General features: G+C 40.9%; 4 protein-coding genes and 1 long non-coding RNA gene across 9 annotated transcripts; 4 read left to right on the top strand and 1 right to left on the bottom strand.

Moving 5' to 3' along the window:
* Positions 1–148: 148 nt before the first annotated feature.
* Positions 149–4,705, top strand: cops5 (COP9 signalosome subunit 5). The gene is made up of 8 exons (XM_047612081.1): positions 149–431; positions 645–879; positions 1,598–1,726; positions 2,132–2,197; positions 2,418–2,503; positions 2,636–2,747; positions 3,508–3,656; positions 4,462–4,705. The coding sequence occupies exons 1-8, from the start codon at positions 295–297 to the stop codon at positions 4,550–4,552; spliced, it is 1,005 nt and encodes a 334-aa protein (XP_047468037.1). The 5' UTR covers positions 149–294; the 3' UTR covers positions 4,553–4,705.
* Positions 4,706–6,576: 1,871 nt separating this feature from the next.
* Positions 6,577–12,674, top strand: ppp1r42 (protein phosphatase 1, regulatory subunit 42). Of its 3 annotated transcripts, none has more exons than XM_047568276.1 (9): positions 6,577–6,683; positions 7,444–7,664; positions 7,751–7,917; positions 8,007–8,145; positions 8,928–9,044; positions 10,878–10,995; positions 11,096–11,230; positions 11,516–11,597; positions 12,273–12,674. In XM_047568276.1, the coding sequence occupies exons 2-9, from the start codon at positions 7,533–7,535 to the stop codon at positions 12,346–12,348; spliced, it is 966 nt and encodes a 321-aa protein (XP_047424232.1). In that variant the 5' UTR covers positions 6,577–6,683; positions 7,444–7,532; the 3' UTR covers positions 12,349–12,674. The 3 variants fall into 3 exon arrangements, with proteins under 3 accessions (XP_047424232.1, XP_047424233.1, XP_047424234.1); XM_047568277.1 differs by having other exon boundaries at positions 6,629–6,683; positions 7,449–7,664; XM_047568278.1 differs by lacking the exon at positions 6,577–6,683 and having other exon boundaries at positions 7,547–7,668.
* Positions 12,675–12,785: 111 nt separating this feature from the next.
* On the top strand, positions 12,786–15,781 carry LOC124995688 (transcription factor 24-like). 2 transcript variants are annotated; one of them, XM_047568279.1, is made up of 3 exons: positions 12,786–13,945; positions 14,349–14,797; positions 15,146–15,781. In XM_047568279.1, the coding sequence occupies exons 2-3, from the start codon at positions 14,369–14,371 to the stop codon at positions 15,254–15,256; spliced, it is 540 nt and encodes a 179-aa protein (XP_047424235.1). In that variant the 5' UTR covers positions 12,786–13,945; positions 14,349–14,368; the 3' UTR covers positions 15,257–15,781. The 2 variants fall into 2 exon arrangements, with proteins under 2 accessions (XP_047424235.1, XP_047424236.1); XM_047568280.1 differs by lacking the exon at positions 12,786–13,945 and having other exon boundaries at positions 13,965–14,797.
* mcmdc2 (minichromosome maintenance domain containing 2) lies at positions 14,568–26,624 on the bottom strand. 2 transcript variants are annotated; one of them, XM_047568271.1, is made up of 15 exons: positions 26,477–26,624; positions 26,244–26,374; positions 26,103–26,162; positions 24,651–24,846; positions 24,415–24,537; positions 24,230–24,331; positions 22,694–22,822; positions 22,329–22,566; positions 22,036–22,241; positions 21,800–21,954; positions 21,229–21,408; positions 20,989–21,128; positions 20,180–20,289; positions 19,479–19,672; positions 14,568–14,704 (listed from the first exon to the last, which is right to left on the bottom strand). In XM_047568271.1, exons 1-14 carry the CDS (start codon positions 26,571–26,573, stop codon positions 19,506–19,508), a joined length of 2,034 nt encoding a protein of 677 aa, XP_047424227.1. In that variant the 5' UTR covers positions 26,574–26,624; the 3' UTR covers positions 14,568–14,704; positions 19,479–19,505. The 2 variants fall into 2 exon arrangements, with proteins under 2 accessions (XP_047424227.1, XP_047424226.1); XM_047568270.1 differs by having other exon boundaries at positions 21,229–21,411.
* On the top strand, positions 16,623–19,327 carry LOC124995689. The gene is made up of 5 exons (XR_007110748.1): positions 16,623–16,727; positions 18,129–18,190; positions 18,402–18,471; positions 18,880–18,935; positions 19,171–19,327. It is a non-coding gene; the product is annotated as an uncharacterized LOC124995689 (long non-coding RNA).

Raw genomic sequence — 26,624 nt, forward strand, 5'->3', positions numbered from 1 at the left:
GGACAAAATCGTATCATCTTGTAAAATATTAATATATATAATATATTATCACTGTTATGAAAGGCCATGCGCTGCATGAACGTACCAAATACGTATTTTTCTAACATAAAAACAAACGTCCCATGCGATTTCACTTTGGTACGTTGGTATCGTCAACTGTCATGGCTGCCTGAGCTAGTGGACGTTTATGTAGCTTTGATAGGAAATCAAACTCTTTGGAGAAGTATAACCTTTTTTCGTTTATCTGTGCAGGAATTTAGGGTTTGGTTCCCTTTTTTGCTTAGATATTTCATCATGGCCGGGAGCAGTACGGCTCAGAAAACATGGGAGCTCTCGAACAGCATGCAGGAAGTTCAGAGCATTGATGAAATTTACAAATATGACAAAAAGCAGCAACAAGAAATCCTCGCTGCGAAGCCATGGACGAAAGAGTAGGTTCACAGCCGCTGTGTGAATGTTGAGTTTTCTGTTTAGCTAACTGTTTTTATTGTTGTGTCACGGTACTTTCTTGTTAGAACATTGTTGCTAGCTTGGCTACAAACTAGCATGCCGGTGTGTTTGTCAACAGAAGTGGAACAATGTGTATGGTGTATGTTTACAAATCTGTCAACGCCCTGAAGTTAATACAATTCTTATACCCACAGCCATCACTACTTCAAATACTGCAAAATCTCAGCTTTAGCCCTGTTGAAGATGGTGATGCATGCCAGGTCTGGAGGTAACCTGGAGGTGATGGGCCTGATGCTGGGGAAGGTGGACGGTGAAACCATGATGATTATGGACAGCTTTGCCTTACCCGTGGAGGGCACAGAGACCAGGGTCAACGCCCAGGCTGCAGCATATGAATACATGGCGGCTTATATCGAAAATGCCAAGCAGGTGGGCCACTGACTCGCACACAGTTTAAGGGGCATCTTATTTATGTATAATTGAGAAAGGAGCACTTTAAACTCTGCATAGACTTACACTGTAGCAAATTATAATACAAAACTTTCAGTGGATGTATTTGAAAGCAAGTAAAATTCATTTAGCTCTTCTAGAAAACCATTTTATATTGTTATAACCCACTGTGGGATAAATTAAAGGATTATCTTGTCCGTTCTTACCTTCTGATCATTTGAATTTCGAATATTGTGTTGCATATGGTGGATGAAATGTACTATACAATGGCATTTGCAAACGAAGAAGCATTTAACATTATATTTTCAGAATTATTTTTAGGGATACGTTCCTCTCTGGTCTTTCTGTTAACTGTTTCTCAGGCGTATGAAATTTCATGTGCAGGGATCCGCGACCATCTATGTCTCTTATTCTTTTAAATGTCTCTTGGTTGAGCGCACACCTCATAAACTGAGGCTATAGCCCTCACGCCGAGACAAGTTTGATCCCTCTCCTCCACTACTTGTCACTCATCACTTACAAACTACCCGAGAATGGCATTAAAAGACCCCCCAAAAAATATTTAAATACATATATTAATTCTGTTAATTTTACAGTTATTTAAAGAGATATTTCACGATTTTGATTTTCTCGTATTATAAAAATGTTATCAGATATTCACAGTCTTCATCCCTTCATGTGATCTGTGACACCTCAGGTCGGCCGGCTGGAGAACGCTATCGGCTGGTACCACAGTCACCCAGGCTATGGATGCTGGCTCTCGGGTATAGATGTCAGCACTCAGATGCTCAACCAGCAGTTTCAGGAGCCTTTTGTGGCCGTTGTGGTAAGGCAGGAAACAGTACCACTTTTTTTCGTTTCAAGCAAAATGTTTTGTTTACTCTGATTTCTAATTTCCTACTGTTGTAATCGTATACAAAAATAATATTTAGTATAATAGTACACATTAATGTGAGTGTAACTGAGAAGGGAGGTAAGATTATTGATGTATGAGTTGTAGATTTTCATGTAGTGGTGATTAATTTTTTGCTATTGCAAACATGTATGCTATTTACACTTCATTTGGTTTAGCCGCGCTTGAATGCCAGGGGCGTCGTGTAATTAAGCATGTATTTTCAGCGCACTGACAGCCACAGTAAAAAGCTCCCGGTGGCCAGGTTTGAGTACTCCCTTGAGGTTTGCATGACCCCTGACTTTGTTTTCCTGTTCTACTGTATCTTGCTTCCTACAGATCGACCCCACTCGGACTATTTCTGCAGGGAAAGTCAACCTCGGTGCCTTCAGAACGTACCCAAAGGTAAAGCAGAGACTTTTTAATAGCAGCTGTTCTTCTGTGTTTTTACGTATGTTAATCATAAATGAAATGTTTGGTATTAAAGTGTGTTGCTCGGGTTGGTGGTTGGATAGTATTTCACTGTTAAAATATAAAACTGAAGATCCTCTAGCTGTTTCTTAGCATCCTGTATATTTTATTAGTGCAGTAATCACCTCGTTATATTTCTCCTTTGGATTTTCAGGGTTACAAACCCCCAGATGAGGGACCATCGGAATATCAAACTATCCCTCTGAACAAGATTGAAGACTTTGGCGTACACTGTAAACAGTGAGTGTTGTTAACTGTGTGAATACATATCGTATATAAAACATAAACTGGATTTTTAAGTGCCTACTTTCATTTTACTTCTCAAATATGCTTTGCTGTCTATGACACAATAGTTGCTAATTTTTTTTTTAGGTATTACGCCTTGGAGGTGACGTACTTCAAGTCTTCCCTTGATAGAAAGCTCCTGGAACTCCTCTGGAATAAATACTGGGTCAATACCTTAAGTTCCTCAAGTCTCCTCACGGTATGTGGGCAACTTCAAAAATCAAAACGTTCCCTAACTGTTTGACATTTTTGATTTATCGTCAATTATTACACTATAAGTCATAATGGCATGTGGTCACCAGCTTGTGATGCTGTGATTTATTGCAGCTTATTAGCCAAGCACCGTTGTTTATTGATTTTAGTAATAAGCTATATGTGAACTTTTAACAGAGGAGATAAGTATTAAAGCCGGAGCCGATGTCGGTGAGACAGATGCCCACTTCCACTGCAGCTCGTTCTAAAGATTGAAAGCCCCACATGTGAATTCCCATTGTGGTTGCAGTCACTATGTCTTGTGCTTGACTAAACAGTCCAAATAGGCATCAGGCTTATCCAAACAGTTAGCTCTTTGGCATTCTGGATGAAGATGAATTGACTACATGTCAAGAACGAGCTACTCAGTGGGTGACAGGCTTTGTCAATTGCTACACTGTCACCCCAGTCGGGGGGCCCCCCATGTCATTGTGTTTTAATTACCTTTCTACTATAAACACAGCCTCACCTTAAGCAAACTTTTTTTACCGACTTCTTTTCATTCACAAGTTTTCCTCTGGCTTGTTGGACAGATGTGTTGCCAGTCTGCTGAAATACGTCTTTGTGGAAAATCTGTTATCTAGCCTTTGTTGGCAAATTGTGCATGAATTGGTTTGTGTGTGTGTGTGTGTGTGTGTGTGTGTGTGTGTGTGTGTGTGTGTGTGTGTGTGTGTGTGTGTGTGTGTGTGTGTGTGTTGGTCGGTCAGAACTCGGACTACACCACGGGCCAGGTGTTTGACCTGTCGGAGAAGCTGGAGCAGTCGGAGGCTCAGCTGGGCAGAGGCAGCTTCATGCTCGGGTTGGACACGCATGACAGGAAGTCGGAGGACAAACTGGCCAAGGCAACACGAGACAGGTGGGTATTTAAGTTTAAGAATGAAAACAATGCTACACGTGTAAAATTCAAAGTTATTTTATTTTACGCACTTTAATTCTCTGTGATCGTGGTTGATTTAATTTGTCAACAATTATTCTCAAGCGCTGATTAAAAGAAAAACACTATAACCATATTAGATTTATAGTTTTCTGCACATCACACAGTATTTCAGTATATTGTGGAAATTTATCAATTTATCCTTTACTGAAATGAAGCATTTATTACGTATTAACACCGGTGAATAATTCCCTATCTATCCACCGCAAGGCTAAAACAAATGTTATTGCAGTTTATTTTGAGACACATTATTAAAACTTTTTTATTTTTTAGTACTTTCAGGCTGAGATTTTTTTTTTTTTTAGCACCGATTAATGTGACATTTTCACGTATCATGTAATAAACAAATGTTTACTTTTAGTTTTCTGACACGCTCAATAGTTCCTTCTTGATTTTTTGTGAATTACGTTTAAATTTATCTACTTAAATCTAGTCTGTTGTTTTGTATTTAATTCATTAATTAATATTAGGGTTTACAAGTAGTGTGATTGTAACTGAAAAGATTACAAAATAAGTTTGGGATTTTTATTATTTTATTTTAGATATTCAATGTAGCACCCTGATGAATCCTAGTTTGAGTAATATTTGATGCTCAGACAGAGACAAAGTACTAAAAACAACCTCACCTCTGATGCTGATACCAGGGCAAATATTATATTTCTATACATTTTAATCTGTGTTTTTTCTCTAACTGCTAACCTCCATTTTTCACTGTGGTTTGTTTTAGTTGCAAGACAACCATAGAAGCAATTCACGGTCTGATGTCTCAAGTCATTAAGGACAAACTCTTCAATCAAATCAACACATCCAACAATTAATCCTGAAACACACTTTGGATTTCATCTGGAGAAGTTTTTATGTGCATGTCTAGCACTTACTGGTTTATGTGTGTGTGTGTGTTAACTGCTAAGAGTTGCATTATCTGCGATTTCTCCCAGGAGTGCTTTTCTATTCTCTTTTTTTTTTCTTTTGTCCTAGAGGTAGATGAGAAATAAGAAAGACACAAACAAATAAATTAAAACATTTAAAAAAAAAACTCCAGCATTTTGTCATTTTTTGATTTTTTTTTTTCCTTTTCCCCATAAATTAGTCACCTTTTCTCACGTTAACTCTCTGCAGCGCGACATTTAAACAGCCTGACCTCGCACCAGTCAGTAATTTGAGTGAAGCCTGTCATAGCATTACATAATGGAACAACAAACTCAAGCCTCTGCCTAGGCTCAGCGGGAACCGACTGCCATGTGTGGGATGTCTCTGCGGAGTCACTCCCAGCACCGCTTGGCTCTCGGTGGTTGGCGTTCTGGCACAGTGGCCGGCTCGTCAGGTTGTGTTGTGGCAGTGATGCAGCGCAGAAACAGAAGCCGTACACACAGGAGCCTATTCACTCGACGTGTCTGCTCTCCATCGAAGCAGACACTCTCCAAGTCTGCCTTCTTTTTTTACTGACAGCTGCATTGGCCTGGGTTTGTCTGATGTCTTTTTCATGGTATTGTAATGGCTAAATGTATATTTTTGATGTCATATATTGCAAAGGAGAGAATCCCAGTGGGGCGGTGGAGGCGCCTGTTTTTTCTCATGCGCATGGACTTGGGCACCACTTCTTATAATGATTTTCTTTTACCATTATGTTCGCTTAAAAAACGGAGGCTTTCGGGTAAAGTGATTTAGAATAAGAAACCTTATTAGCTTATAATTAATACACTTTAGGAATTTGAAATCGGTCTGAGCACAAAGTAGCTCATGTTTTTGCCAGGTATTTAAATATATTACATGGATGGATTGTAACACTGCTGGGGAAGTATTTAAAGTATGCACTTGCAAAATAGTCTCACCTAATGTTTGGTCTTTTGTGGTGATTCAGGAATCAGTGAAACATATTGAACTCGTTGGATATGTAAATATTGTGATTATCACCAGATGGACATTTGTATGCATGACTTAAGTTGAAATAAGAACATTTATGTTAATTCAAATCAAGTCAAATTGTGGGCAGTCAAAAATCCATTAACCGAATTCTCTTCTAACATTTAGGATTTAATGCCAAAATATGTTCTCTGTGACTATATAAAGGTTTCACGGACCGCGGTGGAATGCCTTCACCTTTGCAGCACGCAAATAGATATGAACCAACTTATTTGACATGGATTGATGTGAAAGCACCGGGTTAATCTGTATTCAGGCTTTGTAATGACACCGCTAATATCCTGAGATGTAATGTTTAGTTTGACTTTGAATTAAGCCCACAAGCAGGATGCCTTGTGTGAAGAAGTGGAACCCAACTAAAAAAAAAAATAAATAAAAAACCAAAAAAAAAGGACATGCCACACTTCCTTTCCGCCATGTGCTCTTGCATAAGTGGAGGCAAGTCACTCTCTTGCAGGAAGCTCAGGTCATGACATGATATAGATTAACAATGCAAGGGTCACTGGCAGTAGTGGGGCTTTCGTCCGGACTCACTATGTTGTCTTAAAAGGTCAGCGCCATGCCAAGACTGGAGAAAATGTCTGCAAACAGATTTGTTAAAATGTGCAGTACACGCATCATAAGATTATTATTATTATTTTACATACCTAAAACATACCTTCCTAGAAAATTTTAGGAAAAAAAAATCTTTTCCATTTCTCTCACTCCCAATCTCTCCTGCCAATTACAAAATAAAATAAATAAATCGTTTTTTTTAATTTTTAACTTGTAATTTAATGCTTTTGACGTCTGTTACATATTTTAAACCCTGTCTTACTTATATTATTATCATCATCGTTCTTCTTCTTCTTCTCATTCTTCTTCTTCTTATTATTATTATTATTATTATGAAAATGGCGGCCCATGCCGTTGACGTAGACGCTGTTTGCGTGGTTTCCATAGTAACGGTTTGGTTGCCGTTGCCGACCCCAAACAAAATGACTTAGAGACGTCTTGGAAAAAACTTTTACAGAACGACACCGCAAGGTAGAAGAATTTAATTAATTACATTACACCATTACACCTGCCGAAAGGCATCACATTACTGGGTGATAACTTCACGTTAAATGTGGTAATAGAAGACGCTAATGTGTCACAGTGTTATGGTCGCTAGCAAGTAATTAGCCTAGCTTAGGCTATTCATGGTAACTTTCACTTACTGTCTGTTTGGTGCAACTTCAATGTTTAATTTGTTCCATCCAGCCAAGAGTGTGGCACTTTCTCTGACAGTGATAAACTGCCTTTCACAAGTCCCTGGAGAGTATGAGCTCAGTTAGCCTGTTAGCCAGTCTGTCCATAGTTCAGCTCCAGTTTATTGATCCGCGTCTCTTTTCTCCTATAACCTCAGCCTGATACCTAGAGATCAAGTGTGGGAAAAGGCCCGCTGTCACATCTCTCTATCGTCTAATTTCTTTTAGCCACACACACACACACACACACGCCGAGAGCTGTATACTTAGCAGGTGAAGATAGTTAATAACTAATAAACACACCCTATGGAAAATAAATGAATCACAACTCAAATGTTGACCTCTTCGCAAGTTTCTTGGGGAGACGTCATGTGTTGTCGACCAATTATTTCTCATTTGACAGTGTGTAAGCTATTCAAAGATGACGACCAAAGTGAATCTAAACCTGGTATTTCTCAACACAAAAGCTGAAGTAATTTGGCTTTTGTAAAATAGTTGTTCAGAGGAACATTTGTCCGCCTGCTATTTCGTCTAACGTGTCCGTTTTTTTCTCCCAGAACAGACACCCTCAGTCACGTCTGTGGACTGAATGCCTGGCTGACGCTGAAAAGGATCTTCTCTGCTTCGGAGTTTGTGACAAGCCGACATGGTGCGCCTGACCGTGGATCTGATTGCTAAATCTAGAAACCACTTCAAAAAGAAAAGGGGCCTCTCCTTCCCAGAGTACCTCAAGACACTCACCCACCTCCACTTTTCCAGCAAGAACATTGAGGATATTGTAGGTGGCTGACTACTATCTACGCTGGTGGTGCTTTAAGATTGTTTCTTACCTTTAAACGCTTTTTTTTTCTTTCTTTTTTTTAGGGTGACCTGTCTATGTGTCAAAACCTCACTGTACTTTACCTGTACGATAATCAGATTACATACATTAGCAACCTTGGCTTTGCCTCCAACCTCACTCATCTCTACATGCAGAACAACAACATCACTCACATAGATAATCTCCACAATCTGCAGAAACTCTCCAAACTGTGAGTAGTCTGCCCGTCATTCTGTGCCGTGATAATTGTGTGATGTGTGAGGTTTGTGTGAACCCGTGACTGATTTTCTTCCTCTCCAGGTATCTGGGTGGAAACAGTATAGCGGTGGTGGAAGGACTGGAGCAGCTTCATGAGCTCGCGGAGCTTCATCTGGAGAATCAGAGGCTGGCACCGGGGGAAACGTTGCTCTTTGACCCCAGGACTCTCCACTCGCTTGCTGTATGACCTATTTTTTACTCTGTTCAGAGCGGGAACACTATCCGAGAAAATAATGTTCCACGCTATGTGAATTATGTGGGTTTCTCTCTACTTATTTTCGTCATGTATTTTAAGTAAAATGGGATCATAGGAAAGCTTTTCTTTCTGTGTGGCCTTCAAGCGGTAGGTAGGTAGGCAGGTTATCACCCCTATGTAAGACATCTCAGATTCCTCAGACACGAATCATCTATGTAAAAGCGCTATTGTGAGGGGTTTGAAGATGTCAAAGAGGCCTCTGTTGCTCTCTCTGGTCTGACAAATCAGTTAGGTCTGTTTACTTCTTTTACTGCCCAAGCTATGGATAAACACACCAAAATCCTCAGCTCCTTGTTTGTTTGGATAAATTAAAAGAAATTGCTGTGCAAATTTAAAAGGTTCCAGCTTTTTATAAATGCACCATTGTAGAACTTCAAACTCAGGCGAACATTAGCACTGTACAGCGTCTGATTTGGACGAGAGCCTAGTAGTTTAGGCATAGATTTAGATGGTTAATCCAGATGGATTAGAAGCAAAGAAAGGGATAAAAACACTGTAGGCACGGATAATATTTCCGCAATGTGCTTCCTTTGTGACATCAATCTTTTTTTGAGAGGTTGTGTTACATGTTTGAATGAGTGTGAGGTTTAACATTTAGTCGATTTGACCTCAAAAACATGTATCTTTAATTGTATTTGCAATATTCTGTCATTGCACTGACTGTAACATGAACTCTCTTTATTCATATGAATTCTTCTATTGCACAGGACTCTCTTTGTGTGCTGAATGTTAATAACAACAACATAGATGATATCAGGGACTTGGCAGTGCTCAAGGAACTCCAGCATTTTTCTGCAGCTGACAATAAACTGCGTAGTATGGAGGTAAGCCTATATGTATCTATATGTTTAAGACATTAGCCGTAGTTAAAAAACTAGAAACTTATCACATGTGCAGTCAAAGTAAATACTAACGCATCACAGCAGGTATGCATGACAAAGAGTATTAAAAGCAGCACACCATCTATTAGCTGATCTGGTCGGCGTTAACATTGTTCTGTAGCTTTCTGCAACGATGCGTGAAATGAAATGGAGAACAGGGTTGTAAAGAACCAAATCCTGCAAATCCCGCCAGAGGTTCCCAGTCTCCACGGCTCGCACAGGGTCAGAATTATTCAACAAATCAGTGAGCCGCTCCCCCGAGACCTGTCTCGCTGACAGCTTTAAACAAGCACAAGTTTCTCTCTCTCTTTGGAAGGACGATTTTTTCCTTTCGCCCTTTGGATCCTCAGTTTGATATCCAAACCCACCAGCATATCACTTTATGGAGGATTCATCTGAGACAGATATATGACTTATGGCCGCCGACTCCCAGAGAAACGACCGCTTTATCTATTTTTTAGCTGACTCTGATGGCAGTGATTTTTCTGTTTGGATTAATGTACTAACTGGAAGTCTTGATGTTTCTGTTTAAAAGGCACGTTACCTCTTACATCTTCCTTCTCACTGACACACAAACCCATAATGATAGATGAAAAACACTTTCTAATTGACTGCTTTGCTACCTTCTCAACACAAGAGGTTTTGATTTGTGAACGTTGACGCAGGTAATTGTTGTACACGTGTCATTTTTTAGCAGATTTCTCCTTTAATTTATACAACCCGTCTGCCACTATTGATCCAGAAAAGACAGCACTCTGAAGGATCAATTCCTTCCTCTGCACCATTTGGTCAGAATCCAGTGGAAACATTATGGATTTTTAAAATAGATTATGACAGGCAGTCAGCCCCGGGTGACAAATGGGGGAGCATCTTCCGAGGCTGTTAGCGGCGTGCGGGGCAGAGAGGACAGAGGAATCGAAGCTCTGGTCAAATACAGGTTCATAACTGCCCCATCATTAGTCGAGGCGAGCGAGCCGGGGCCAAGCTCAGCGAGTATCCAGCCTCTGCTGTTCCCTACGCCCCCGCGTGGGGGGCAATTTGGCGCAGGGCTCCTCTTCAGCGAGGGCCTTCTGAGTGACGGCCCTGACACGATCATTTATCAAAGCCTGGGAGCGCGTGGTGCTCAGGGGTCCCCTCTGAACTGATTGCAGCTCGAGTTGGAAAAGTGGAAGCGCTTTGGCCAAGACAGGAAGGCAATGAACAATCAGAGCGTGTCCAGAGAGTATTCATATTTCCAGGCTTGGATTAATGTGCCTTTAGATAAACATACAACTGCAGGCAACTCGCTGGAGGAGCCAGCCTCCCATTGCCCCAGGAGGAAACTTGTAGTTACATGACACCGGCGACACTGTTTATTAAAACAGACTGATGTGTTGTTTATGCACTTTCTAGTGGCCCTTGTACTTCACATTACCATTCACTTACTCCACATCTTTAAAGGTTTTTTCTGATGTTTGCCTATTTGATACGTAATCTGTGCAACTCCTAAGAGTTCCAGCTTTTTATAAACCTACTCTTATAGACTGAGGCAGCAAACTATTTAGCGACAGCGCTGTAGAGAGTCTGATTTGAGTTGGATTTAACAGTTTAGACGTAAATCCAGAAGCTGAATCCAGATGGATTACAAGCAGTGGCTAAAAATACCATAAATGTGCATCGTATGTATTTAATAGTTGACCATTAGTTACTGAGAATAACTTGCAAGACATAGTTGAAACGTTGGTGGTTGTAAGATGAGGCAGATTAGGTGATGTATGTGATTTTGTGTATTTCCAGGAGTTAGAAGACGTGTTCAGCCTCTGGCCTCAGCTGCTCCTCATGGATTTGCGTGGAAACCCCACGTGTAGAAAACCCAAGTACAGAGATCGTCTGATAACTGTTTGCAAAAGCCTCGGTAAAATATTATTAATTTTCTTGATCAGCGGCATCCGGATTTGATTTATTTCTTTGATTTCCCCAACACTCTCCTTAATGAAGCTTATTTATTTTCATAGTGGTTCTGGATGGAAAGGAAATTAATGAGTTAACCAGACTGTTCCTTATTAACTGGAAAGCCTCCAAAGAGGCCAAGAAGAAAAAAAACAACAAACACATGCCGGCTGGACCGCTGGTCCCTTATCCCTTAACAAGTGAGTCACTAAATGCATTTTATTCATTTTTATTATTAAATCTACTGGAGCACATTATCAGCCCTGGATTTTTTTTTTCCTCTTTGTAAATCCTGTTGTTGCACAGTGTAACTGGTCACATCTCTTTGTTGTCTTAACTATAGGCGTTATTATTCTGTGTAACGTGGAAACCACAACTGTTTTAATTGAATTGTAACTCGTTAAAAAGCCTCGTGTTTATTGTTGTATTCAGGCTGGGTGAGTTTGTGCATGGTTGAATTTCCCGTGACTCTGTTTATGTCCTAGGTGACTTTAATGTGGGTCCACATCCTGGTTACATCTACAGCCACACTAACGTGCAGAGGTGGAGGCCGCAGCCGTCTCTCAGGTCCGGTATCACTGTTAAAGGAAGTCTGCATCACTCTCTGCATTATTAGTTATTAGATTATTGAACTGTGGACTTTTATGAGACGTTTAAAGCTATACAGATTTTTTTTTTTAATAATATTTTATCATATGTGGGTTATTTATTATTTATACATATATTTAAATTCCATTGCTCCCGTCCTCTTCTATGATCTCCTTAGCTACAGTGTGGCTGCTTTATTTGTCCAGACTTTATTGTCCCCATGGGGAAATTCTTTTCCACAGCCCGTCTCCATTCCACAAAATCCGCCACAGTACAGCACAGAACAAGACACGGTAAAAGACGAGAGAGACACACATTTTTAAAAACAGACAAAAAACAGTGTCAAAGATTTAGCCGAGTCCACCCTCTGACCCATTTAGCGAAGCCTATTGTTACGGGCGGCTATGGCAGCAGGTATCAGGGTTTTTTTTTTTCCCGAATCCCTTCTGCACCTCTGTGTCGTTCGCCCTGAGGGGAGTGGGGTGAAGTGGGTGTTTAGTGGGTGTGTGATGTCCCGTTCTGTTGCGGGTGCGATTTGTTTGAGAGAATTGTGGTGCTATTTTTTGTCTAAATAAATAACGAGAGGTAGCATTTCTCTGCTGACGAGTGATCTAATGATTCTTGTATTTCTTTTTCGTCCGTGTGATATTTTAGGGCACAGAATTTACAGATGAACGGACTGAATCGCGTGGCTGTCTCGCCGGCCATCTGCAGCCATGTGGATGCTTAAGGCAAACCTGCAAAGTCCACTGAGATCTCCACCTCCTCCACGTAGGACCAACACGGGACTCAGCTCCTGACTTGTTTAAGGACACTGGTCATCATAGCTGCAGATCTTTTACCCTTGTTATTTCTACCATAGAAAGACAGAGACACTGAGATGTCCAAAAACTGCAGAGACACCTCACTGCAGTATCCTTGAATTAGGAGATTACTTTTTTTCTCCGCAGCCTATTTTCAAACTGTATGATTTTATCTGTTTAACAAGAACTTTAAGTGACTTAATAGCATGGAAATAATCTATTGTTAATAACACGAATTAAAGAGTAAACCCTTTATTCTCCTCATTTTCACAGCTGCTTTATTTCTAATTAGACTTTAAATACTCTGCCCAACCCAAACTGCTCACGGTCCTACATTTTCTATGATGCATGTAATTTTTCTTCTGAACGCAATAAGTGAACCGCGAGATGCAGAGTGGCAAAATCTAAATGATCACTCTACCCTACTATTACAGTCTGTGCATTATCCAAAGCTAACAACGCACGCTCCTATTCAAACAACGGTGATAAATGGGGGCAGCGGTTGTTTTACAGCAAATACAGTAACAACGCGGATATATTTGTTGTCAGCATTGTGTTTGAATGGGTTTTTAAGGGCCACGTGGGTGTGTAACCCCTGAAAGATGCGGGATAATTAGGGAAACAAGCTTACTTAACCTTCTTTTACTTCGCCTCGTAATTAGTGGCCCGCAGCAACACTGTTACCCCATCCTTATAAAAACAATGTTTATTAAGAACAGTCCGAGGAATATACATATTATAAATTATTCCTTTCATTAATTTGCCGACATCTCCGTTTGGAGCCCTGAAAATCAGAGTGATTAATTTATGAGTCTCGCAAGAATTTCCTCAATGCCTGCCTGTTGATTGCAGCGCTGGACTTTATTTATTAGCTGTTCCAATGAGCTTGCAATTCAAGACACCCTGGCAATCCGTCAAATGTTTTGCATATCATCTTACACTTGTCAGTTTGTCTTCACGGTCTGTTGCAAATAGAGTTTTGAGCCTTTATTGCCGACCATGAAAGGGACATTTGGAGGTAATTTTTTGACTAAACGTCTTCCCGTCGCCACTTTTTTTTTTGATCGGCTTATAAAGAAAATACAGTGTCAGGTTCGCAGCCAATTAGAGTGGGATATGGCCTACCACATATCTGAGCTGAGGCGAGAGGGGAGCCCTGCCTCTGGCGTTGAAAACGAGCCTCTGCTGCCCTCAGACAGAAATAAGTTAGGGAAGGGAAAGAGCAGTCCTCTCTGCTGTGAGGGAGTGTTATGGGGCGAGTGATTAATCACGTCGCAGTGAAATACGCGTCCGCCGCTTTGTGTATCCAATAAATTAAGAGCTCTTGAGGCTTTTTACGCACACAGGTGAAGTTGCTGGATGCGCGCATGGGACCCGCCGCGCACCGCTCCCGCAGACGCGCAACTTTATAAGGATAAACTGGACGAGGACTGGGACTCTTCTACGTTGACGAGCAAATTCTCTGTCCCATCCCGGCTGCCTTCATGTCGGTTTTCAAGACAGCGCCTTTGAGAAATACCAGAGGTAAACTACATAACAGACCACGAACATTTTATTGCTGGTTAAATTCTTGGGAAGAGTCTTGTGATATTTATCCCACTGAACACAAATGTGGGTTTTATTGAACGTGTGAACCGCTGTTTGTTAGTGGATGAGCTGTATCAGCATCATGAGTTTTATAATAATAATAATACTAATAATAATAACATGTAACAACTGAATTCTGATGAATATAAGTGCAATGACTTTAAAATCTAACGTTAGGTGAATTAAAAGTTATTTTAAATACAGTGCAATAAATAATCCAAGCTGTCAGATGAGTTCAAATAAAATGTGCAATATAAAGGGCAAGGTTAGAGCTGCTCAAACTAACGCGTTGTTTCTTTTTGTGATAAAAACACAAAAACAAAAACAAACAACCCTTCAGGTCTGTGAGTGCGCACCCCGATGGTCGGAAGGCAGACGCTCCGAATGGACAGCGGCAATTGCTCCAGGGAGGTGATGGATGACAGCCCCGCATCCAGTCCGAGCTCCAGCCCCAGTCCGGACGGCCGTCGCCGGGAGCTGCACCGGGCCAGGGTGCTCCAGACCGCGGGGGCGGTCGGCGGCAGGGGACGCCCGGCGGCGGCGAACGCGGCGCGGGAGAGGAGCCGGGTGCAAACCCTGAGGAACGCGTTTCTGGAACTGCAGAGGACTTTGCCGTCGGTGCCGCCGGACACCAAGCTGTCCAAACTCGACGTGTTGATACTGGCCACCACGTATATTGCCCATTTGACTCGAACACTACAAGAGGAAGGCGCGGAGGAGGGAGAGAGCACAAAACAAACAGAGGCGTTACACTCTTTGAAAGGTGAAGGATACCTGCACCCAGTGAAGGTTAGTGTTAATATTATTATTATTATCATTATTATTAATAATCATGATTAAAAATAGCCCAATAATAATAGTAGTAGTTGGCAGTTATTTGTCTGTTTTTATTGACAATTATGTGTGTATATTAATTTAGCCTGTTTTTTATTTATTATTGTAAAATTGTTTTAACAAACAAAACTTTCTGCACGAACTGTCTCACTGCAAATATTTATAAGGAAACAAAACTGTAAAAAAATTATAAGTTCGATGAAAAAAAATATCGGTGATTCTTAAGGCTTCATGCATTTTTGTTTTTTTGCATTTTCAAAGCACTGGTCGATTTATTAACACGTAATATGTGTTTTTTAACAGAAATGGCCAATGCGATCCAGACTGTACGTTGGAGCGACCGGACAGTTTCTGAACACCTCAGCTGCTCCAGAGTCAGAGAATCAAGGCCCATCGTCGTCCACGTCCCAGTGAAAAAGGCCCGAGTCATCTGTATGAAAAGATTTCATATCTGCATGGGTTCATGCTTTACGTGCAGCATCCGTCTGCTCGTAGATTGATTGTAGAAGAAGTTGCCAATCTGGTTTTTACTTCCACTAAAAACCAATAACGTGACATTGTAAATTAATATATTATGTGGATTTTATTGTGTGTGTTTCGAGGAAAGCATACGTTATGTTTCTCTGTTGTTGTTTTGACTAATCCTGTTTGCATTGTGCAGCTCCACACATGTCCCAGGTATGATATCTGTAGGAATTCCGTGGTGGGGCAACGAGCCCGTCATGCTTCAGTGTGCACTTTCAGCTGAGACATTTGCACTAAATGCATGTGTGAATAACTTAACATCTGTCATGTGAAGAGGTCTGTCAGAGACTCAACAATGGAGGCTCTTCATCTCATGTTCCTTCGTATTTTTTTTTTTTTTTTTACATGCATGGTTGTAAATGTGTTTGTGAATAAATTACTTGACAATGAAAAGAAGTCTCCCAAGGTTTTAACGAGCAGATAATTTATGAAGGTGTTATTTTCTATCTATGTAAGAAAAAACGTAAAATTTGAAACTCTATAAGAGTTATGATCATTACTATAATAAAATATAGTATTATAATGATTAGTGTTATTATTAATATTGGTATTTGTTTGATATTTATAATATTTTGTGTAATATACGGAATAAAGGTTTCGGTGAGATTCATTCAAATACATCTTGTAGGATAAAGAGTTTAGTAGCTACTAATTGGTGAAAATTTATTTGAAGAATATGTCATCGTCCATCCTTAGACTGATATAGTAAACGGACCTTAAAAGGCCAATGTACCAAAAGGCAAAAACGTAAGTGTGAAAAAATACAAAACAGTAGATTACGGCTTGTGTTCCCGTACACAATAATTATCTAGATCTATAAACTGCGAATTAAAAGCGTTAATGTTAGAAAATAATGTCTAACACGTTGAAGCAGTTGTTGTATAATTATACCTTTGTCTTCTAGCAAATGTAATTTGATCAACGCTGTCTTTAATCTGATGATAGTGAAGACATCTTAAAATTCAGATAATATTTGAGGTTGTACTAATGGCAGCTTGTGAACGATTGAATAAATTGAAGGTGATGGACATTAGGTTAATAAACTCGTATATTTGAGCTGGAAATAAAAATGAGCTAACCTTAATTTCCAATACACTTCTCTTTGATGTTGATGTAATGAAAAACTGACGAAATTTTAAACCATTTTCTTGTAGTTTAAACATTAAGTGTTAGATTGTCGCTGCTCACGTTTTAATTCTCGCTCAGCTGTGCGCGCTCCGTGTGCCGCATTGCGCAGCTCCGACGCGCAGAAGTAGGAGGACGGACCAGGAAGTGGTCTTTCTGCTCTGAGAACATCGTGGTGAACGGTCGTTCTCTGCAGCTCTTCCCAACTCCGACTTCTTCTCGCTGCGCTTCACAGGTACGTGATGTTAAAATGAGTCGAGTAGCTCACAATTATGGCATTTCACTAAGACTTATTAGGAATTCTCTCTCGAAGGAGGAGGGCAGTGGTAGTTAGCACAGAGCTAGTTAGCATTTCGGCCACGTGGGTAGAAAGAGCGCAGCGCAGCGTGACCTAAATGTTTCTTTCTCATCGTGGTTCAAATACTAAAGCTAAAATATGTTTTGTACGTTAAACATGCCACGATATATCTTAGTCCAGCTGAGCCACAGGTGCCAAAAAGCTGGTCTGAGGGTCTCATGTGGGCCGCAGCAGCGTGAATTTGCAAAGTGTGGAAATTACACAGAAGACGGCAATTTTTCAATGAAAACAACTGCTTTCTCAAATTTGTCCACTATTTTATTAAGAGGAGTAGACGGAACACAAAGCCGAGTTCAAGGACTAGACAGCAACGTGTCCAAATTGCATTTTTTAAAATTTTTTTTTATCTTTGCACTAAAATAAATCGAAAAAATCTGGAGTTGTAATTATTTGTTATTATATTACGTTACTGGTCCGGTCTGCTTGAGATCAAATTGGACTGAATGTGGCCCCTGGACTAAAACGACTTTAACACCCCCTGCTAAACCACGTGTTCACGCGCCCTGGTTTTGGATGTGACTTTACTGCAGGTTTTACTATTAACCAGCTCGTTTACATTTAGGTCATTATGAGCTCAAACCTCGAGTCACATTTAATATTTGAAAGTGAACATGTGCAACAAACCGCGGATTTAACACTAGGGGGGGAAACTACTACCAGAGCCACTGGTGTGGATGTCTCCGTATATAGACAGGCCCTCCAGTGCTCCCATTAATCATTATTTTGGACACTTAAAAAGATTTTAAAAGAAGAAAAACACCCTCTGTCATTCAGTCTCTCGTGGCACTGTCCATATCTGACTTTGTCCGAGGGTCAGCAGATTATCCCCGTCCCATTATTTCACTAGGGAAAGTCCTCATGGCCCCCACTTAGGACGTAAGGTCATGGCAGAGGTCCTGACCTGCTGTTGAACCCGTCCTCAGACCTTGCGATGTTCGCCGTGCTCCCAAGCTGTGTTACACTGCACCCTTTGACCTTCGGGTGATCAGTCATCGGTCCTCCCTTTTATTGGCTATTCCTTCAGTACATTTTATTCATCCAAGCTGGAAGTCGATATCCTATCACTCCTGAGAGTTAATTATCTGTAAGGGTTTGGGAAGGTCATAGTGACGGACCTGCGCTGATCTGATGGGGATGGAGGGAGGGTTTGAAAGTTTTAAAAACTGAAAATGGTAACATTTCAACATGTGTGGTTTTTCTTTTTTTAGCAACGTTAATGAAGATGTCAAACTGAGAACTTGTCAAGAGTAAATGCTCAAAAAATTATTGTCATTTCAGATGCTGCGTCACCACTTTAGATGGCACATGGCCGAGTGTGTTCACGTGTGGAGCTTATAAAGGTGAGTGTTGCAGCATTTCAGTCTTCAATTGTACCCAAGTTTCACCATTTACTGCCCTGCTGCTGCAACAGTGATGAATTTACATTTTGCCGTTTACCCATCAGACGATAGGATGGTGAAACTGTACCTAACTGAATTGCCAGCGTAACACTAAGACACGGGAAGATGCTTTTTATTTTGAGAAACCTGATCCATGTGTTTGTTCTTTCAGTTGTTTCATATCTGTTGCTGTGGCGACGGGAGGATCACCAGATGTGTGATCTTTTTGCTTCCCTGAACACGTAAGTGAGCTTGTAAAAGTTTCTTTTTCTGCTACTGGATTTTTTTTCCCCAGTTTACCCACGTTGCATAGTAGGTGGTGAAACATTGAACATCTAAAAAATACTTTGTTCCATATAAGCCAGGTGAAATTATTTTTGCTGGCAGCTACTCCAAAGTAGATTTATTTACATCATTAGTTTTTAAATTTATATCAACTTACTATGTGGCTAGATTTTGCAGCTGGAATAGTGATGAGTTCGTCTTTTCGCCGTTTACCCATCAGACAATAAAGTGGTGAGGCTGTGACTACTGAATTACTGGCTGCAAACTCAAACTAATTTACTACAAAAAAAATTCAAATGTCAAACTAATGTGTAATGTTACAGAGGGAATTCCAGTGTATTTAACTCATTTTCCATATTCTACAGGCAGGCAGCATGATCCGTAATACAACTACATCTGAGCCAACGTCACCTCTTCCACAGTAAGTAAAACCAATGGAGGACAAATACAATCAAACTGTGTCAATGACTTGACTAGTTTATCCACTGATGTAACTGCGTAATGATGAGTTCACCTTTTCGCCGTTTACCCATCAGACCAAAATGGGCTGCTGAGAATGTGACTAACTGAACTAGACATCAGTTTTTATCAACATGCAGATGACTTGTCTTCCCGTTTGAGCTAATTATATGTTGCATGTCTGTTTTATTGCCAAGGTTATTGAGCCGGTTGATTGAGAGCGTACAAGTTCCACGTGAAAGGTGAGTGCTGAACAACTTGTATCACATCAGTGTGGATTTAACTGTAGATATGTAATAAAACATTTGCCTTTTAATTGATTCAGTGTGACATTAATAAAACGTGTCTGCAAGGGAAAAAAGTGTTTCTGTGCTTTATTACGTTCTGATATACACTTGATGTGTTTTGCTCAACATTTACTGTATTAAAATCACGGTTAACTCGTGTGATTATTTTTTACATCTCTAATAATATGAAGGAAATGAACAGTGGCTTGGTTGCCTACCTGTGTTTCTGAACCTTTGGAGGAGTATTACTCCTCTGTAATGTACATGTCTGCTCCTGGTGCATAAGCGTAGATAAAGCGTAAGATGTTCTGGTGGAGCTCATCCAGGGTTGCGTCTCTCCTGTGCAAACCATCCACGTCTCCCACATCACAAGGAAACACTGCATCAGGTGGAATGATGAGGGCAGAGGCTCCTGTAGGAAGAGATGTATAATAACTGTTTACAGTCTGAAACATGGGTGTTGAACTCATTTCAGCTCAGGGGCCCCACATACAGCCCAGTCTGATCTCAAGTAGGCCAGACAATTTACATAATGGCATAATAACCTATAATGACAAATCCAGACTTTTCCCTTTGTTTTAGTACAAAGATGTGGAGCATTAAATGAACTATCCTTTTTACAAAGCATTTTATGGACAGCGTACATCAGCCGTTTAGTTCTGGGTCTCAACGTTTTATGTCTGCAAATCCTAGTGGACAAATTGAGAAAAGTTGCCAAAAAACTGTTAATGTCTTTCATGAAATTTTCACATTTTGCAAATTCATCCTGAATGGACCGTGTAGTTTACACTCCTGGTATAAAAGCATTTGATTCTGGCTTTTGGTATCCACTGATAAACATCATGCTTATGACCTTCCCCCTCAAAAAAAAGGAAAAAAAGGAATATGATCTACAAGTGTGACTAAAAAAAATAAATACCGTGCTTGAGAGTGATGGAATTTTCACAAAGGAGAACAGCGATCACAGCGTCCTCCTCCAGCATTCGAGTTCTGAGACATAACTTGCAGTGGGCCTCGGCCAATGAGATCCTGTGGGGGAAATACCCAGTCTAAATGAGCACTAAATTAAAAGGAGCAATACCATTAATCAAAACTATTCAATGTTTTAAATTCTATGTAAAACTAGAAGCTATTAAAGGTATTAAAACATGGCCCTGGCAGTGGTTTCTCTTTGATCTATTGGGTTATTACAAATGCATTAACATCAAAGAAATCATTTTAGCTGGGGTAAAGCTAATTCTATTAGTATAAATTTGATAATAGGTTTTTAAATTTCTAATTTGCTGCACAGTGAGCAGTAACTACGTGTGTCAGATAACGCAGATAAAAAAAACTACAATATTTCCCTATAAGGTAGAGTCACAGTAGAAAGCATAATAAGCATAATTAAAATACTCTGGCTGTGGGAGAAGCAATCTATAGAGTAAAATGTTGTATGGAAATGATAAATCAAAACTGGGACAGGTCGTGTAAATGTTTTTTAGATTTAGAGCTTAATGTAACTTCCTGAAGACTGATTTATTTTCATAGATTTAGTTTCACATAAAATGTGTCACCACAGTGGAAAAAGATTTGTAAACATTTGTCATAATAAATGAAAAATAGTGTTCTTAGGGCAGTGTGCCATCTAGTGGTTGATAGTGACACTACACCGGACACCACACAGATGGAGAAAAGTGAAGATGGAACATTAAAAGCGCGACGATTCATCCCGACTTCAGGTCTCACAGTAGTTTGATAGAGGCTACAGACATCTTGACACCCTGACTCTGTGTTCGGACTCTACGGCTCGCCATGTAGTAACCGTGGATTATTTTCTCCGCTGCAGGGCTGAGCTCCACTTGCAAACCCCGAGCATGAGCTATCAGCTGAAAGACATATTTGAGAACAGAAATTGTCAAAGCACTGTATTTAAATTAAAACAAAACTGCGCACGGGGGCCCCGGGGAACCGAACATGTTTGCTAACCTTCTGGTAGTCTTGAGTAGAAAACTCCCAGCAGATTGGGTTGTGGGGTTTTCCGGACTGTACTGCCTGCTGGAGGGTGTGGACGGTCTGGGCAAGCAGGGCCTGCTCTCCCACCCTGTCCCTGCACTGAATGACGAGGCCAAAGGCGTCTGCTAACTGGACCGGTATGGAGCCTATTTCCTGCTTACAGTAAAGACACTGGACATCAGAAAGCTGTCTGTGGCAGCGCAAGATGGTCTACGTCAGACTGAACCTTTGAAACATGATATGCATTAGCCAAAAAACTTCTATTGAACACACGGCCACATTTCGTCCACCTCTTCTCTATAAAAGGAGAAAACAAAGCACTGATTATTCTCAAGGGGTCTTCTATGAAGTAATGTGTGGGCAGGGCGCTTCCTCCAAGAAGGCTAAATTGTCTCAATTTCCTGTTTTGCCTCTGCTACTTACAAACATCACGGTAAAATGCAATGTGACATAAGCTCAGAGCGCTGTAAAACACAAGCTCACGTTCCATTAATACATGACACCATGTTTGGCACAATGCAGCGTGTTTGTAGCTGGGACTCACTGCTGCTCCTAGGACAGAACAGTCCTTCCCGGAACGACAAGAGGAGTCTGCAAAGGCCCAGAAGCTGCATTGGACTGGAAAGGAAAGCTGCTGGTCGGCATCCTCGCCGTACTTCTTTGCTGGGATGAACATGGACACTGTGTGGCTCTCCAGGACTAAGGAAAAATCAGCAAGTACAGCACTTTCCAAATTTGTAACAAATGGCAGCATTTATATTAACAACACTTGTGTTGTACCTGACTGGATGGCATCCAGCTTGTCCTTTTTATAACAGCCAAGATCTCCCAACATACAAATACCCCCTGTGGCCAGCAGGGCAGAACCAGCGTGGATGTTCGCGGTACCTGCTCCGTGTTCGTCACGGGACAGAGATGCAAACAGCTCCCCCGAGGCCTGATGCCTGACCCCACGACGTGCCAAACTCAAGCTGTATGCCATTAATCTAACACAAGGACACAACAAGGGGAGTCGAATCGCAAGTTTAATATTACTGGGATGCACCAATCCAGAACGCTTGACTTCCATTTACCTGTCGAGTATGAGAGTGTCAGTGACAGCAACTAGGAGATCCAAGTTGTGAAAGGTCTCTTTTGCATCTGCTCCGGTCTGCACCAAGCTGAGCAACAAGCTCAACTTCAGTGTGTTGTACAAGCCAGGAGGAGCGATGTGCAGTGCAAAGCAGTGAGCTACGATACAGGAGAACCTCCAAGGAGAAGAGGCCGTGCCCTTCAACAGCTCCTGGAAGCCAGCACTGACTGTGTGCAGATCTGTAAGTAGAGGTGGTGAAAGATGCACAGTTTACATATATAAAGCGTCGAGGTCTGTTAAGATTCACATCTGTTTGTCTATGGGATTTCTGCAATTTTTAAACAGGATTTAAAAGCACTGCCTTACGCTCTGGCTCCCACGGTTGGACGTTATTTGCCTCTACACCCCAGGTAATGTTGGGCCACTGGTGCACATGCGCAGGAATCCCCAACACCCGGTAGAACCGACCGATTCTCATCGAGTTACACAGCTCATCTGTGTGAGCAAGGGGAAACAAAGAAATAATACTCAAAGGGGTTGTTCCCTGCTGTCTGGTGATTACTGAAGAAACATGCATGCCACCTACAAACCACTGCCAAGAGAAACAGAGTGAGGCCTGCAGGACAAAGATTTCACTGTGTGCGAATTACACGGCCAGCTAATGAGTGTTCCTCGTACTTATTAACATATATGTTTAGTAACGGGAACCCACTGTATTGAATTCCTCCACAGGACTGGGTCAACAGAATATGTTAATCCCGGTGCTGAGATTTGCTAAGCTCTCAGGGGTACTGGCGGGTACAATGTTATTAGAGGGGACAGAAACACTTAATATCCTACCATGAGGCGCTGTGTGCAGCTGGCTCCGCAGAAATCTATTTATTTGAACTCTCCCCCACTAAGTTTGTTTTCCAAAGTGAGCCTCATTTAGAATGCCAGAGAAAATTAATGGCAAGCCTCAGTACATCTGACTGTAAATACAAGCTATTATAACCACATCATTCGGGATGGGGAGAGAATGAATTACATTTATAAACAAATAATACACATTTACGGTTTAACTTGATTAATCTACAGTATATACTTTAAGACTTTGGCTTGCAACTGAAAACCGTGCCTTCTGACCCAGCCTTTTTACCAACACATTAAAGGTCAGGTGTTTCACAGGGTACAGTGTCTTCAGAATTGAGTCTCGACACTGAGCAGGCATAACATTATAAGGGGGCCTGGTCTGGTGTAGGTGGGTGGTACATGTCTAAGTAACATCCACATCAATGCTCAAAAGTTTCCCACCAGAGCACTGAACTGCGAACAGAAGATGGTAAATGTTATTTACTTCTGTTAGTGGTCATAATGTTGTGGCTGATTGGTGTATAAAGTCTACGGTCAACCCACAAAGTTTGAAAATATTTCAGGACTATCTATTTGCAGTCCATCAGAGAGATGAACAAGTTCTGTGGTCTTTTTGTTTTGATGTTTTATGGAAAAAAAAAATCAATTCAGTGATATGCAGCTGTTCTTTGTATTAAAAAGATTCAAAGATGCCAAAAAACACAAAGGCCTGTTTGAAAGAGCAGATCAGAGGTGAATTTTATAAAGGCGTAGCCACACTCTGCACTGTTTATGTTATGATTTTGTTTAAGGATTAGATCACTCTGATACGAACATTTGGTTTTGTGATGTGTTCTCTTCGCTCCGTAGTATTATAAATATTGCTCATGATGTGTCATGCGTTACGCTCGTGCACTTTTGTCTTCACCTGCTGACACTGCATTACTCACCCTTTTCCAAAAGATATGGGCTATTTCCTCCAACAATGGAATTTCAGACGAACAATTCATATAATGGATAGTTAAAAACAGAAAAACAAAGTCTATTTATGCAGAGTAAACTTAGACGTACCTCTGAGAAACAAAGTGACGGACTGGTATCTGACTGAGCTTTGCTGATGGCCACTAAGAACATCCAGTGCTTTGACATGGATCAGCTCCACTAGCTGTTTATCTGTTTTCAAAAAAAAAAAAAATACATATTAAGAACACAAGTACAAAACATTACCTGCACATGAACCTTGCTACATGTAGCACCTCCCAAAACTCTGAATTTTACATCCTCTTTCAGTGGGGAACTGCACATCGTGCAGCTAAAGTCGTTTCTCACAGTAGCTGACTCTGTTGCTCCTGGTGCATGAACTCGGATGTGGTGGAACCCTAAAGACGTCCAAATTATATATGAAACGTGAATCCAATGTCAAGTACACAAATGTCTGAATTTTACAGTCACCGCTACAAACTAAAACAGACGTCAAATTTAAATGCACAACCTGCAGCACAGGGGCAGTCCTCATTAACACAGAGGAACCTCGCCCCCTGGGTGTACTTGGTGACCCTCGTCATGGCAATGACCAAGCCCTCCATGGAGACCGGCCTCATAGGGACATTCACTCGAGGAAAACTACAAAGGTTCAGTGTGTATTCGGAGAACGGAGGCAGGTGTGTCAACTTGAGAATTACGTTCACCTCAAAAGAAAAGAGATAAGGCATTGTTATTGGACTTGGCTGCTGTTCGGGTATTGTTTTTTTTTGTTTGTTTTTTTGTTTTTTCACAGCAGACATTTTGACCTGACACAGTAGGGATAGCACAGTTGTATTAACAAAGTCTGATTTCCACTTTGGTACTACTTTTGTGTGTGCTGGTTTACAATGTCACGGCCATCTGGACATTAATTCCACATGTGCTTGTCTGTAGTACTGTCACAAATCAAAATGTAAACCATAATACAATGCCTGGCCAAAAAAAAAAAAAAAGTCACCACCTGAATTTAACTGAGCAAATAGGTACGAGCTTCCAATTGAATAATTACTGCATGGGGGATTATCTTTCAGCTGGCAACAAGTTATTTAACCACAACTGATGCAAAGAGTAGGTTCTCATTTCTTAATGAACCATGTGGAAAGACACATCCCGTGGTCCTGGAAAAGATGTTAGTCTGTTTGCGAACGGTCAAGAAGGTTTAGAACTGTCCAACACATTATTAAAACCTGGAACGATAGCGGGGAACCACCGTCTTCCAGGAAGAAATGTGGTCGGAAAAAAATCCTGATTGACCTTAACTGGCGATCACTTAAACATTTGGTGAAATCAAATCAAAGAAAAACAACAGTAGAACTCAGGACTGTGTAAAGTAAGAGCATTTCCACACGAACAATGTGAAGGAAACTCAAGAGACTGGGACTGAACACTATTCAGTGAGGCTAACCGGAAATAAAAGGCTTCAATTTGCTGGTGAGCATTAAGATTAGACTCTGGAGCAGTGGAAGAAGGTCATGTGGTCTGATGAGTCCAGATTTACCCCATTTCACATGAAGTTTTACCCCCATCATGCCTAGGTTCAGCAACACTATATCCAAAGAATGAGGTCACCTGAATATACTGCAGGACCAGGTTATTCCATCAACTGACGTTTTCTTCCCTAAGGTCAGGACTCATTGGCCTCAAATTGTGAAAGAGTGGTTCAGGGAACATGAAACATTTTCATTTTCACACATGGATCAACCACCACAGAGTCAAGACCTGAACCCCACTGAGAAACTTTGGGATGTGTTGGAAAGGTGCAGTGGTCAGACCCTCCCATCATCAATACAATTGCACTGCAGAAGCGGCCCAATGAATTATTCCAGTGTGACCTTTTTCTTTTTTGGCTAGGCAGTGTATATTATTATTGAACTTAACACTAAACACACCAAGAGGTGAAATAACTGCAGTTTATTCTTACCTGACTCTCTGTATGTATCTTTTCAATAAGTGAAAGTGTCTTTATGGCCAGGAAGCACACCTAAATGAGGAATTAAGTAAATGTAGTAGTAAGTAAGTTAGCCTACCAGGTTAGCTTTCAGTTTTTACAGTTTTTACTTACAGACTGAAACAAACGTGTTGCTTTTAGGGGGTCATGAAGAACACAGTCACCCAGAACAGGATCCACCTCTATTACATCGGAGGGGTTAACACTAAAACAAAACCTGTAGACTGCCTCGGTTCGCTGTGGGTCTGGGAAAAAAGGAACAAACATAAGCTAAAGCTGCTAGCTTAAATGTAGCTCAGCTAGTTTAGCTTTCACGGCTACCAGGTAAAATGACACAAATTGCGCACCGTTGACAGGTTTGCAGTCCTCGGCAAGTTTTTTAAGACCGCCACTTCTGTCTAAATAGACCAATACGGATTCTTTCAACGATAAAATATTGTCCATTTTCGCTCAAAGACGAAAAAAATGTAATATTTTCCGCTTTAAGCTAACGAC

Source organism: Mugil cephalus, chromosome 18 (assembly GCF_022458985.1).
Source record: "Mugil cephalus isolate CIBA_MC_2020 chromosome 18, CIBA_Mcephalus_1.1, whole genome shotgun sequence".
In the NCBI taxonomy this organism is placed as follows: domain Eukaryota; kingdom Metazoa; phylum Chordata; class Actinopteri; order Mugiliformes; family Mugilidae; genus Mugil; species Mugil cephalus.